General features: G+C 36.4%; 1 protein-coding gene across 3 annotated transcripts in view; it reads left to right on the top strand.

Annotated features, from left to right (window-relative positions):
- LOC119777104 (CUB and sushi domain-containing protein 3-like) overlaps nucleotides 1-12,967 on the top strand; it is a 319,759-nt gene extending 306,792 nt beyond the window's left edge. For 2 of the 3 annotated variants that reach the window (XM_038275900.1, XM_038275899.1), the window contains exons 64-70: nucleotides 1,182-1,361; nucleotides 1,687-1,752; nucleotides 3,482-3,640; nucleotides 4,002-4,114; nucleotides 4,869-4,956; nucleotides 8,290-8,431; nucleotides 10,569-12,967. In XM_038275900.1, the coding sequence (XP_038131828.1) occupies nucleotides 1,182-1,361; nucleotides 1,687-1,752; nucleotides 3,482-3,640; nucleotides 4,002-4,114; nucleotides 4,869-4,956; nucleotides 8,290-8,431; nucleotides 10,569-10,728 (908 nt within the window). In that variant the 3' untranslated portion in view covers nucleotides 10,729-12,967. Of the gene's footprint in view, nucleotides 1-1,181; nucleotides 1,362-1,686; nucleotides 1,753-3,481; nucleotides 3,641-4,001; nucleotides 4,115-4,868; nucleotides 4,957-8,120; nucleotides 8,193-8,289; nucleotides 8,432-10,568 lie in introns of all 3 variants that reach the window. The other variant, XM_038275898.1, reaches the window with a different exon arrangement.
- Nucleotides 12,968-14,186: the final 1,219 nt, after the last annotated feature.

The following is a 14,186-nucleotide window of genomic DNA, read 5'->3' as shown; positions in this document are numbered from 1 at the left end:
CCTAAAGGAAATAAAATGCTGTAATTTATACTATAGGCTTTTTGTCAATGAGTTGTTATGGATAATGATACAAGACACAGTAGGAATGATTATTTAGTACCTTCTGCAAATCTTGAGAAGCCTCTCGCAAAAGACAATCTGTTGTTGTTTGACAGTGTGACAAAGATGATACGGTTCATCTATAATGTTTTACATTCTATGTAGAAGTCTTCTTTGTATAATATTCTCCAGATGTAAGAGAGGGATTCCAGGAAAAGGGCTGACCTTCAGACCCTTCAGATACCTCAGAACACAGCAAACACAACAGATGATAGAGGAATTCAGTCTCTCCACAACAGACTTTAAAGGATACGCTGCAAACACTGCAGGATATAATCTTCCTCAAAAAGTACTGAGTACACCCCTTTTATAAGACAGAATCTCTGATTCTAAATACTTCACTTGTTCCAGTCTCAGTCTGTTTTTTTGCACAGGAAGATCATTATGTCTGTTCTTCTTCTTATCTTCATTCCTTGTACAAGAGATAATTGGATTTAATGCTCCTAACTACTCGATGCTAAAATGATCACCCTTTAAGGGTTTCTAGATGATAAAGTCTACTTCAGTCTGGGGTCTACTTGGACCAGCAGATAGCTACATTCTCAGGAACTGCTAATTCGGATTTATGCATAATGAGATATCTACCTTAAGCAAGATATCAACTACTTAGAATGTTTTGAATAATCTCCATTTTAAACTCTTACTTTAAGTTACATAATGGTATTGTTTTAGTGTTTTTCAGTTAAATAAAAACAACATCCATATGACTAATCTTTTCCTTTTTTTCCTACCAAAAAGCATCTACAACGTGAGAGAGAGTTTTGTTTATGTATATATAAATTATGCAAACATTAACTGGTTGAATTTAATTCTGCAATTGAACTTTGCTATTATTGTTTTGTGAACTGCAAAACAGGGCATTGATGTTGACAGTCTCCTCTATCATCCTAATATCTTTTTTAACCTCACCCTCTCCCCCTTTCTAGTTTGGACTTAATTATATTTTGTCTATCTTTACACTTGTATGTGTGAGTGTGTAAGTCTCGCTGTGTGCAGGACGGTGTGTGTATTTGGCGGCGTTTATATTTGTGTCTCCCTCTAGATTTGTATAATAACACATTTGCCCTCTGCTTAATCTCCAGCTCACTCCTGCAAGCAGCCAAGAAGCCCAGCCAACGCAGACGTTATGGGTCTAGACCTGCCCTCCTATGGTTATACCCTGGTGTACACCTGTCAGCCAGGTTATTTCCTCTCCGGGGGTTCAGAGCACCGAGTCTGCCGCTCTGACGGCAGCTGGACGGGCAAGGTGCCTGTGTGCAGAGGTACGCTGTTGGCAGAGGTCTGCAGTGGCAGATGATGGAAAGGGTGGTGAAGTAAAACTAAAAATGTTCAAGAGAGGGTTTTGAATAAATGTAGAAGGTAAGAGACTGAGAGTCAGGGAATGTGTTATTATACTAGATGTGTTATCGTTATCAGCCAGTTTTTATAAGCCTGTCTAGATCAGTTCTTTTCAGATATGTTTAGGTTAGAACTGTAAGAAAACAGAGGAAAGCTTAAGACAAACACCATGTTACATTTAGCAATGTTATCACAGCTTTAAACCTCACAGTGCATCTTCAAATCATGCATATTTATGTTCCATTGCAGTTGGATCTAAATCCCAAGAGAAAATTGTCAAAACTGTACCAGGGACACCCAGCCCTAAGATGAAAGGTAAGCATTTAAGAACCGGAACTGCTTTTGTTCCGGTTAAACCAGGGTAAACAGCATACTGTTTGTGCTCAACTATGTTTAAGATGTGAAGTTCTGTTTACCCTCCTCCCCTGGTTTAGTGCTCTGTTTTTGGCTTTGTCAAAATCAGACAAAAGCTTTTCTTCACTCTTATCCTCAACTTTGCGGTTTGTTCATGTATTATACGGGTTTAGACAAATGAAATAGTGTGAAGATTAGTGAACTTTTTTGCACTTTCTAACTTTACACCCTTATACAGATTTTTCTTTGAGTTTTAAAGTCATCAAGGAGGAAAAAAAACTTTTCAATTGGATAATTATGTCAATTAGTACAAGGCTTGTTATCAGGAGGGAATATGCAAAGGTCATGAAAGAAGCAAAATATTTTTAATTAGGAAATATCCTTGCAAAAGGGTAATTAGCTTACCTCCAAATTGTACTATACTCAATGTTACTTGTAATAACAATATCTGTAATGAAAAGAAAGAAAGATAGAGTTTGCCTCTGGGACCTACAAGCAATAAAAGACATCATATGTGAAGCTTAAATCACTCCGACTAATAACATTTTAATGTGGTCATTTGTATTTGTTTTCCTGAAATCATATATGTAATTTGAGAACCGTTTATTTAATATAAGTGTTCCTTCACCGTCAATGGACTACCTTAGATCGACAACATTTTATTATCTGGTATATTTGATGTACTGTCTCTCACTGTGTTGAATTGTAGTATTAAATCAGATTGCATTCTCTAGGATCTGATTGGGACTATATTAGAAATGGTTGTCCTGTAAAACACCTTAAGATAACACAATAATATATCTGGTATTATATAAATAGAAACAGAAATAATGTATACGTCATTATATCATTCTTTATTGTCAATATGGAAATAGATATGATGATAATAATTAGCCATCCTATTAATATAGTGGTGATTAAGGATGTTTGTGGAGCATAAAAATTAAACTGATGGTTGGAATCCTTACTTCTAGTTTTGGAACTCCTTTTTAACCATTGTCTCTAATTTTGTATTTGCATTTCAATATTTGATTAAATCCAATCATTAAGTTACTTTTAACAGCACAGTCTAACCCCAGAATGTATCTTTTAGGTAGCATTTTTCATTATATAATTGAGGCTTTACTATCAGGACTTCATTATCAATATCAAATTGATTCACTCTAAACAGCAGCCTTTTAATGCTCTTATACAACATTTAGTGTAAAGGTGCTTTTGACCTCTCAAGCTATACCCCCTTGTTAATTACAAAGTAATCATTCTAATTGTGACTGCTTGTTTTCTGACCATAACTACTGTATAAGTGGTCACCTTTGTGTTTCTAATTAGTTCCTAATTTTTAACAATAATATGTGATTATTTGCACGTAAAGACTGAGGTATATCCCGCTGGCTACAAGTCAGAAAACATTAATATTGTTTTGCCCATTTAACAGTGTCTTTTCCAGGAGTTATATCTGTCAGAGTTGATTAATAACTAACTATAAAAAAATGCAAAAATATAAAATGAAATGCAAATATTATCAACCATTTGCTATTAATCTATCTTTGCATAGCTAATATCTGTTTGGTTGTGTCGAAACAAATATTAGGGATTCCTAAACACTGATTTGATGTCATATGCATCTGACTCTGTTTTTTTTTTAATATTTTTATGTTTTTTATTATTAATATCCATTTTTATCCCTCAGTTCCAGATGATGTGTTTGCCCCTGATTTTGTCTGGAAGGGTTCCTATGATTACAAGGGGCAGAAACAGCCAATGAGTCTGACAGTCACCAGCTTCAACGCTACAACTGGGAAAGTCAATGTTACTTTAACAGACAGTAGCACAGAGTTTCTGCTCTCTGGTGAGTCATCTATAAATTATCTGTCTCCTACTTCCTACCCTGCACCTCCCCTCTCCTCCCCCAGCACCTCTGTATGTCACTTTCATTTATTTTGAGGGTGCCTGGTGTCAATCAGTCAATCACCAAATGATCTCATGCATGAGAGTGGAAATTAACTATTGGCTTTAAAGGCAGATGAATTAGGCGGAACTGACTGTCTGCCCACTCAAGAGTTTCATGCCTCCTCTTTTCCTAGTTGTTTTCCTCTTTTCTAAGGCTCAAATTCTCCTTCATGTTATTTTGTTTTTCACCTAAGGGTTTATTTGCTTTTTTAATTGCTATATTGCTTCATGTTTTCCCTTTTTTTCTCTCTACCCTGTAGGTGTCTACAAGCGGCAGGAGGCACGGTTAACACTCTTGCTGTATCAGATGAGAACATTGACCTACAGCTCTTTGGGCAAGATTACGGATGAGTCATGGGCAATGGATGGATTTGTGAGTGCACCAATTAAGGATTTTTAAATGATACCTGAGAGCTGCATACTTACTTAGTTTTAATTTGTTGAAATTGTTAATTTCAAGTTCATGTTTCAGGCAGAGAATTATCTATGAGCAAAAACAAGCCTTTTCTGAACCTAATTACAGCCAGGTCATTATTACAACTTTTTTCATATTTTTTAAAATTCAGCAAGAGAGTAAGAATGCAGTTAAGGAATCTCTGGCTTTCCAGTGTGTTTGAATTTACTTTGTATTAGTCTACGGCCAATTTACTTCTGTAAATTGGCCGTAGACTAATACTAGACTAAAAGCATCACTTGCTGTTCATAAAATTATTTTCTGTTCTTAAATATCTCAGTTGCTAAATAAGTTGTACCATCAACCTAATATCGGACAGGCCTGCAACCTCCACATGAACATTTTAGTCAGAAGAATAAAACTTTTTTGTCATAATAAACTTTAAGGTCCAGATAATAAAACCTTTTCGCACACCCCTACACATGGCACACAGCTATTTGTGGCCAATTTAGGGATATCTATTGTTAAAATGAATTTAAAACCAAACAAACATAGGTGTTGTTTCTCATTTTAGTGTGACAGGGTATGGAATGTCTAATACAGTATGTCTGCAGAGTTCAATAAGATGGACAACACACCTCGCTCCTTTTTCAGTTGCTTCGCTAAAACACAGTATTCCTATGCAGATTGAGCTAAAGCGCTGCCTCTCAATGTTGCATTGTTTTCCTGGTAGGTTTCGGCTGAGCCTGAGGGTGGCAGCTACGTGTTTCAGGGCTCCATACAGGGTAAAGACTTTGGACAGTTTGGACTTCAGCGACTTGGTAAGCAACGGCATTTCCTGATGCCTAAACTCCTATTGCATCTGTCACGCACACTCATCTTCCATTATTACTATTCAAGTAAGGGTAAGGATTTGTATTTTAATCCAAAAGTCTGATTTGTTTAATATTCCATGATGGGAATGTTGACACTTCACCCTGCAGACAACATAAACAGTTGAGTATGTGAGTTAATCTCATGGTGTTATGCTATGAACAATTTCTACTGCTATACTCTTGATGAGGAGCAGTAGGAGTATCCTAAGACATTAGTGCAACTCTTTGGTTGGTTATATAACACTGCTAACCCACATTGAATCTACTTCGTAACCAAGCCCTTTACTAGAAAATGAGTGATCGCAGTCTGTATTACTTCCCTTAAAACCTCAAAGTTTTGACTATGATATATACTCTCTGGATTGTGAAAACAAGGATTAAACCAAATCTGTGTAGTGTGGCAAAGAACTGAGATTGCCTCTTTGTCATTCCGTTACTGACCTGTTTTAATATTTATGCTGGGAATACTTGGTCCAGCTAGTCCAATCCATTGCAACCAAGCCTCTGAGGATTTACACAACAAATCTAAAACAATGAACAAGAAGCTTTATTAACAACACAGAGTGGGGTCACCACAGTATTCACCTTATTACTAAATTTAAGTAATCTACACATTATGTAGACTGTGAACTCATGTAGATGATCAAAATTGAGACAACTTTCTAATTTTCAACTATCCTTTTTACAGTAGTGAAGAATTTAAGCACATTAAGCAAAAATGGTAACCTGTCTTTTAACCGGTTTTCATAAATGATTACCATGGACCTGGAAACTATTGCTCCAATTTACACTACCCCTCTCAAACCGATCTGTATCAAGTTTGGCCCGAGGTTGGATCAGTTAACCGTGCCTAGCTTTGTTCTTACGACTATTTATACATCACGCTAGCACGGTTCCTTGCCTCCTATCCGCAGTCCATGATACTACAGCTTTCAAGGTGGGAGTTAAACAAACAAAAATGGCAGTGACCATAACATTCAGGAACTTATGGACCTGCATAGCGTCCTCATCCCAAATTTCAATCAGAGCTTCGGTCTATGCATCATCCCAGGTTGCACCACTTTTGCTGCCATGAATTGTTAATGAGCTGAGAAGAAGTTTGTGTTGTGAACAGGTGAAGTCTGTGAATTACAAAGCCGGACACACCAGAAAATCTGCAAAATGTGTCAGCTGAGTGTAAATAGGAGTTGACGCGGTCTGCTCATGCTTTTTTGTTATCTGAGAATCGAGCTACAGATGAATCATGCTGAGTTTTACTGTTAAACTAATATGAGATTTAGTTCGATTAGGTTGTGTCTGGCACGGTCCAGTTCAGTTGGTTTCCATTTACATCCAGCAGTTATCTTGGTTACTGTGCTCGGACAGTTCTTGGCACAGTTTTAAAAGGGTGGTTTAAATGGGGTTAAAGGTTTCTGTTTTTAAATAGACTACCTGCTATTAAGTTTTAAGCTCTCATTTTGAAGGAAGAAGCGTAGTAGTTCAGGAGTTAAGTTTGTTTTTATTTGGCAAACAGATTTTGCCAAAAAAAACATGAAAACCAATAAAACAATAAAACACAGAGAATCAAATGCCCCTTTAATACATTGATTTTATTTATTTATGTGGCAACATTAGTAGATCAAAAACTGACAAATAATGACAGACACAATTATTTATAAGAGTATGAGAATAACAACCCGTTAGCATTTATCTCTTAATGATTCTCATGTTGGCATCTGCTTCATGGTGTACTGTTGAGGCCAAATTAAAGAGGCGTTTCACATTATTTTTTATCTGAATTGCATTTGATCATCTTTTTTCACTTTTAAAATACCTAGTTTTGTCAAGCCTAAATTAAGATTTTATAAAAAGTGCCTGGAATTTTTCAGAAACCTTTATCCTGTTTTGTCAAAACAGAAAATATATTTTGGTGCTTTTATTGCATTAGTCCTAAAACTGAGAAAGTATGAAGAATGTTACAAATTGGGCGGTTGGGCCTGGTTTATTCAACTTTCATTCCAGATTCATTAATCCAAACAAACTGAAAGTCTGAGTTTTCCAAAAAAAGAAAAACAGTAAATAACTCATGAATGTGGAATGGAGCATGCTGCATCAATAAACCCCAGGGTATCTGTGATCCTTGGCTCAGAAACTGCTCTAGTAACTCAGCTCCCCTGGGCTGAAGCAGTCTTTTAACAAACCTAGCATATGCTGTCTACTTGTCCTTTCCATGTACCTGAGCTTGACTCCTATTCTCAGAACATGCATTCCCCTCGAACTACTGCTAACCTAGAATTCACCTATGCTCTTAAGAACACTTTAATCTAGAGGCAATCTGAATTAGCAGAGCTGTAAAGTTAGATGTCGAACAAAGGATTCATTAGAGTGGCAAAGGCAAATTATTCTGCTAGCGAGCTGTCAGATGCAAGCCAGATGGTTTTGTGGGCAAGTTGTATGCTCTTGGCCCCAAGTGTTGACACGGCGTTGGGGCATGAGACTTTGTTTTGCACCAGCGTTAGGATTTTTTCTTCACATTTCACTGGAGCATCTGCTCATTGGAAATCTCTTAAATTAAACAAACTGGTGGAAAGTAATGAGTTAACAGACTTTATCCTTTGTGACTGTTCAGAAATATTTTAGTTGATTACTTTCTGATTGCAGTATGCACAGGTACTTCATGTCAGGGAATGTGCAAATGTTCCAAATTGATATGTTGAATGCATCACAGACTAAAAATTGACTGAAATGTGCCTTTAAGCTTTAATACTCAATTGTTTATTGCATGTCCTGATACTTGAAAACTAAATAAAAAAACAATTAATGAAAAAACATCGGATACATTTCTTTCCAGCAGATTCACCTATAAAGTTGGTCTCTAGAAACTGTGGGGTTTAATAAGGAAGCATAGTGGGAGAATTCAGAGCTTTTTTGTTCCCAGAAAATGTCAACCATGTCTCATTTTGCAACATTCATGCAACAGACAGGAGATTATCCCCTTCAGCATCATTGTGCTTCATTCCTTTGTGCTCATCATCTCTGCTGTCATTACCACATGATTGTTCTCAACTCGATTATCACAGTCACAGTGATGATTATCAGTGTGATCAAAATGGCTGGCTTTCTTTATCAAGTGGCTGCCGAGTCTTGCCTGCGTTATGATCCTCATCTTCATCATCATCGTTGTCATCATCACATCCAGATATGTATCCTTCTTTCATTGCTTCAATTGCGTCGTTTGTGCTTGCATTCAAAGAATATTACACATTGATGACTGGACATGAAATGTTTGTCTCTCCGTAGGTTTAACACTGAGAGAGAACATTACGCTGACGGACCCTGAAACCAGCGGCTCTACCAACAGCAGTTCTGTTGCTGTCGCTATCCTTGTGCCTTTCTTTGCTCTCATCTTCGCAGGACTTGGCTTTTATCTATACAAGCAGAGGTAGGTAATGCCATGTGAAAAACTTAGAACCCACATTTGCTACATTTTAAGATTGTCTTTTTGTTTTGTTTTTTTACTGATTTCTACAGATCTGGTTTTAAAAGAGGTTAATATGGGTTATAAAAAGCCTGAAAAATATTAGAGAAGTTTGGAATTAAAATTAGTTAATTCCCAGGTATACTGTTAATAAGAATGACATATTGTATCATTCTCATTTTTTTCAATATATAGATGTTTCGATACATCCAACACTCATTAATCCGTCCATCAATGGGCCCAAATGTCTAGATATCTGCTCATCTAGCTCGTCATCCAGCTATATGAGTAATCCCTTGATTCCTGCTTCTGTCCATTGAACCGCCCCTCTCTGTTTATCAACCTATTTATCAATCTTTCAAACAGTCCATTTGTTTATCCATCATATCCTCCATCTATCTATCCATCCCCACATTTGCTCCTTAATCCACTCTTTATTCCACAATAAAAATCATCCATACATAATTTCACCCATAATCCAGTAGCCCCCAACTTTTTTTGAGCCACGGACCGATCTAATGTCAGACAGAATTTTCACAGACCGGTCTGTAGCTGTAGTACTCTCTGGTTGCTATGGTAATACTAAACATGTGTTAAAAATAAGCCACCACAAAACAAAGTGCATTAAAACAGCCTACTAACTACTCACATTAGCAGTGGTCAGAGGGGGCCCTGAGCTTGTTTTGCTGCGGTGGGAGTTACCACCTACGGGGGTGTCATGGCCGACACGCATCAAGAGTGACTGTCACTACATGATCCGTACCGGAAGCACAATCCGTACCATCAGCTCATTTGCGCATGTGCAACCAGATATTGCCATAAATAATGTAATCACAGTAATAAAATAATAATCAATCACATAAGGAATAATAAGATTCTTTTTACATTTTCTCTGTTAAAAAGCTCATCTGACGTCATCATCGGACATGCTCAGAGTAGTCAGCAAAATATAATTAGAACATGTTTATTCTTTTTTTAGTGTGATAAGATGTTATAAGTGATAAAAACAGAAAGGATTAAGGTATTTATTTTCTCAGGAAATATATTATTAACCTTTAACACATAGGTTAGTACGCATACTACCTTTAAGGAGGGAAATGTAATAGGTCTTTTTTTACAAATTAAAATCAAGGGCGACCAGGATTAGACATGGAAAATAAATCCATTGGAAATAATGGAGATATTAATTCTTTTTGTGCAGCTTGGTACCAAATGACACATGGACCGGTTAGGGATCATTAGGTTAATCTGTACATTAACAAAATTAATCATCCATCAAACTGTTGATCTAATCTACCATTGGTTTATCTGTCAATTAAACTCTCTGTCACTAATCCCTTCCTTCCTTCCTTCCTTCCTTCCTTCCTTCCTTCCTTCCTTCCTTCCTTCCTTCCTTCCTTCCTTCCTTCCTTCCTTCCTTCCTTCGATCCATCCATACTTTTAAAATGGGCGAAATGATTAAAATAATAAAATTCAAGTTTTGAAATACTTAATGGAAATTTGAAATAATTCCTGTGTTTAGAAATGTGAATTTGTGTAGAACTATACCTTAAGCAAAAAGGAATAAAATAATAGGTGATGCACTGAGGCCAGATTACACAGCTAGAGGTTCTGCAGCTGGGCTTCTCACTGAAACAGTCATGAACTTGTAAGAGACTTCAAAGCATGATGCAATGTTAGTCAAAGTATTACCATGCGAATGGAATAACACAGAAGCATACATCAGTGCATTTTAATGAGAGAGATTAAAATGCTGTATGTATTTTGCTTAAGGTTCATAAGCCATTTTACTGTGAAGCGTGAGTGTGTGCTGTGTGCACATGGACACATTTTGTTTTGGTTTGTTGCAATTACTCCTCCGAACAATGCACACATGCAAAGTCTGTGACATGCAAATCTTTCTTGCAATATGTTCACTACCTCTGAAATGGCACAGGGCTACCTTCACTGCTCTTTTTCCCAGTAATTACCTCACAAGCTCATTTACCTTTAGCAGCTGTCCACACCAAGATGACAGAGACATGTGAAGGAAAATAGTAGCTGGTAATTGGAAGCCTATCCTTATAACATGCAACATCCTTTTTTTTTCTTTGTTTCTCAGAAAAACAGATAAAGCTCAGTACACAGGATGTTCCGTCCATGAGAACAACAACGGCCAAGCTACATTTGAGAACCCCATGTACAACACAAACACAAAAGCTGCTGAGGGGAAAGTTGTCCGCTTCGACCCCAATCTCAACACCATCTGCACCATGGTTTGATGTCTGCTAATTATTGGAAATGCAAAGAGATTGGTAAAGGATTAAACTTTTTTTTTTTTTTTTGATTGAACTCTATATACAAAGAAAAGCGTTTTCTCAGTTCTGGGTGACACGCAGCAAAAACAAGATTTTGCTCAAATGCATAAAGCACAGTTTCAGCTACAATTAAAATAGCTGATAGCATTGATAAAAAAGTGGAAGAGTAGGTTTCCTACCCTTTCAGATCTTGTCTATTTGCACTCTGTGAGTGTTGACACCTTGAATAAAAGAGCTTCTGGCATAAAGATAAAAATTATATTTTCCACTCGGTTGTATAAATACAGAGCCGTTATTTCACAATACCAAATACGCACTTGTTTTTTTCCAAGAAACGACCCACACCTACCCGTATGTTTGTTTGTTTTTCCTTCCCATAGTCCTAACAAACAATATTTTTCAACATTTGGATTAGGAGACTCTTAACTGTGAGTTGATCAATGTAATCTGTTTTCTGTTTCATAAGTGACTGGCGTATAAGAGGAGCTACAGCTGCAGAAAAGCAACTGTCATTGAATTATGTCAGTGCTGTTGTCTGCTCAAAGTTCTGGGTCAATTATACATCTTAATTAGATGATAACTTTTACTGATGAGATGTATGGCCAGGGATTTAACTACAGGAGTGCAGCATGATTTTTTTGAGTGCCACTGGGAGCTAGGGCTTTTATTGTTACAGTGCAGCTGCTTGGAAAATAAAAGAAAACATTTCCCTTACCAGTAACATAGTCTGCATTAGGTTTACTACCAAGCTGGGTGTAATTATTTGTCAGAAACATCTAACCACAGCCATTTTAAATTGCTGACCTCCTAATAGACCGGTGGTGACAAGTTATTCTGTACGTTAGTCAACTTATGCCATATAATTTCTTTTTGTTTTGTTTTGTTTTTGCTGAGAAACTTTCTGTGTTCCAAGCAAACCAAATTTGGAGTGGGTAACCCTAACCTAGACTCTGTATATCTCATGAATCTCAAAGTAGGAGTTACTTGCTTCACCATTACAAGTATTTTTGTTGTTGTTTTTTGTTTGTTTGTATTAACTATAAGGTTGTGGATCTTTAGAGTGCAGCTACCCTACAGCTGGCCAGGTTTCCCAGAGGTTTCCTTAATTATGGAAGTGTTTCCATTATCGTAAAGGTGCTTCAGCGGGGTATTTAAGGTGAGAAGAAGCTTGTTGTGTTGTTTTATTCTCATGACAAATGTTTGCCTTATTTAAGAGTAACTCAAAGACAGATTAAGTGCAACCGCTATCTCATCTCTGATTTTCCCAAACTAACATTATTTATTTTGGGAAACTGTGCCTTAGACAGCAAATTCTTAATTCATACTCCTACTCTAAGACACTTCATGAATATACAGCCTTGGCCTATTTCTTTGCTGACACAAGTCATCATTTTAGTGGCTTACACAGCCATCAGCTTCTGCCAACAAATGTACAGTAAACACGAATGAATTTGCACATTTAAACATGAGCCACCATCATTCAAAACCAACAATCTTTTAAAAAGGAGATAAATTTAAGACCGCCATCACATTTCTACATCATTGCAGTGCCTTGAATACTGTATAGGCATAAGTTTTGAAGGATTACCCAACTCTTAGTTTAGTAAAGCTTCACACTCATGTCATTAGTCTGCACAGTTTGGAAATATTTAGTAAAGTGAAGTCAGATGGTTAAAGTAAAAAAACAGCTCATAGATTTATAAGTGGGCATGTTGGCAAGAAGTGAACCTGTATAGCAACTGCTGCTACAGTCCTTTATACCACTACGTTGACTCCTTTCATTGCTATTCCATTTTGTACATTTATACAGTTTTTATACTTGATGGCACTCTTCGGCGATGTCTTGTGTTGTCAATATGTAATATATTTTGGGAGTTCACTTTTCCTATGTATGAGAGAAGGAATGCATCTGGTACTCACAATATACAGAGAGTCTTGCATCCAGGGAATCTAAGCGTAGAATGCTTTTAAATGTGCCACACAATTGTTATGTCATTCAAGAACCTGTGTTTGTGAATATGTACATATTACATAACTTTTGTAAAGAGATCTATTTTTTATGCAGATGAAGAAGCATTTGTAAGTTATTGAATATGTTGTTTAAAATTTCACATGTAAATGTCATGTAAAATTAAAAAGATTTTGTATTTTTTCTTTATGAACAATGTATAAATCGTTAATTTATATATAAAATTTAAGATAATTCACACGTGTTGCTGTTTTCTTTTTTGTCCATTGAGGTTTATTTCTTGTCATTGGGTCCCCAACCTTTTGTCCACTGAGGACTAAAGAATATACATACTTTGAATACTTGTTCAGACAGAAGACAAGTCCCATATAAGGTTTGATTAAAACACCTACTGTGCTAGCCTTCATGGTTTCAGAGGTATAAACTCTCTTCCTTATCCTTACCTTGAAACCAAGATTCCAGTTGTTTGATTATTCTGTGGCAAAGTGTTTTAAACAACACAATTCAACTTTTTCTACATGGAGGGTCTCTTAGGAATCTGCAAGTGCTCACTTAATCCTTTTATTATGTTGCCAAGATTTGGCTGAACACCTGCTTTCTCACAATCAACACCTGCTGTCCCCTTGATAATAAGGCTGATAAATACACTTGTCTAGCGTTTTCTCTCAATCTTGCTTTCTTCCTACCCTTGAAACCAAGATTCTGCTCAAGTGTATTAACAGTGAACACTGTTTTTGTTGAGTAAGGAAAAACTATACGCCTACTTCATCCTCACAAATCTCACTTTGTACATATAGCAGGATATTTTTTTCTGTTTTGCCACAGTGATCTTGCATCTTTTTGTCATAGTCCATTTGAGATGAAAAAATAGTCTAATTCTGTTTAGAGTTATTGTTGATTAGTTTGTGCTGGCTTATCATAAGTGTCAGTCTATAAACCACTCCTCATGTTCTCCATAGTTTAGATTTCTTGTTTTGATGGCCTTTTTCTAAATACACTTATCTGTCTAAGCATTTTTGTTTAATCTTTATTTTTACTTTAGCATTTGTCTGCTTTTCAAAGCAGTAGCAGGGTCCTTGCTTAACTTCTTAAAACTACTCTAAATGTTTGAAAGATACAAAAATTGCTCTTTAGGTTCTAGCAATTAAACTTGAACACTTTATACTGTAAATATATACTGTAAATTTAGGGTAAAAGTAGAATAATGGGGCTGTTTACATTTGTTGTCGACCATGTCTTTATGTGGGACATAAAGTGTTGAATGTATTGAAATTATTAATATAGGTCTGGTTTCCAAAGTGCTAGGACCCTTTTTTGCCTTCCTACATGTGTTCAGATATGCACAATGTAATGAAAAGCTTGAAAGGAATTGGCATTTCATCACATATTTTATAGTTTTTAATATGCCTACCAGTTATTTTGTTTTTGTCCAAATCACCTAGGTATTTTTTCT

The sequence above is a fragment of the Cyprinodon tularosa genome, unplaced genomic scaffold (assembly GCF_016077235.1).
Source record: "Cyprinodon tularosa strain WSP-4 unplaced genomic scaffold, ASM1607723v1 ctg98, whole genome shotgun sequence".
Classification (NCBI taxonomy): domain Eukaryota; kingdom Metazoa; phylum Chordata; class Actinopteri; order Cyprinodontiformes; family Cyprinodontidae; genus Cyprinodon; species Cyprinodon tularosa.
This window is presented reverse-complemented; position numbering and strand designations above follow the sequence as displayed.